At 59.7% G+C, this 534-nt stretch overlaps 1 protein-coding gene across 1 annotated transcript in view; it reads left to right on the top strand.

Annotated features, from left to right (window-relative positions):
- Positions 1–4: 4 nt before the first annotated feature.
- LOC103808195 (janus kinase and microtubule-interacting protein 3) overlaps positions 5–534 on the top strand; it is a gene marked incomplete at both ends in the record, with an annotated part of 12,193 nt that continues 11,663 nt past the window's right edge. Inside the window, one exon of the mRNA XM_009080962.1 lies at positions 5–106. Within this exon, the coding sequence (XP_009079210.1) occupies positions 5–106 (102 nt within the window). The remainder of the gene's footprint in view (positions 107–534) is intronic.

Here is a 534-nt window from a genome sequence, read left to right as displayed (position 1 = left end):
CAGGGGGGACAGGCCGGACGCCTTGGCTGCCCTGCAGGCTGCCAACGAGGAGCTCAGGGCCAAGCTCACCGACATCCAGATAGAGCTCCAGCAAGAGAAGAGTAAGGTGTGCAGCTCTCTGCGCGTTCCCCCTGGGGTTCAGGAGGGATCTGCTGTCTCTGACCACTGGCACTCTCTGCCCCACTCCTGGACGTGATTGCAGTGATAAGTCCCAGTGCACCCCTGCACCTGGGCTGGGAGCAACGGGGAAAAATGGGCTTGGGGATTTTTAAGTTGGTGTCCTTGTAGCCAACTGTGTCCTGGGCTGATCCCGCAGCAGGATGAGGGGGAATTCTGCCCCTCTGCTCCACTCAGGTGAGACACACCTGCAGTGCTGCTCCAGCTTGGATGTCCCAGTACAGGAAGGACATGGAGCTCTTGGAGCAAGTCCAGAGGAGACAACAAAGGTGCTCCAAGGGCTGGAGCAGCTCTGCTGTGGAGCCAGACTGGGAGAGCTGGAGGGGTCAATCTTGAGAAGAGAAAGCCCCGGGGGAC

Source organism: Acanthisitta chloris, unplaced genomic scaffold, assembly GCF_000695815.1.
Source record: "Acanthisitta chloris isolate BGI_N310 unplaced genomic scaffold, ASM69581v1 scaffold43228, whole genome shotgun sequence".
NCBI lineage: Eukaryota > Metazoa > Chordata > Aves > Passeriformes > Acanthisittidae > Acanthisitta > Acanthisitta chloris.
The sequence above is the reverse complement of the archived record's forward strand: the minus strand, read 5'-3'. Positions and strand labels throughout refer to the sequence as shown.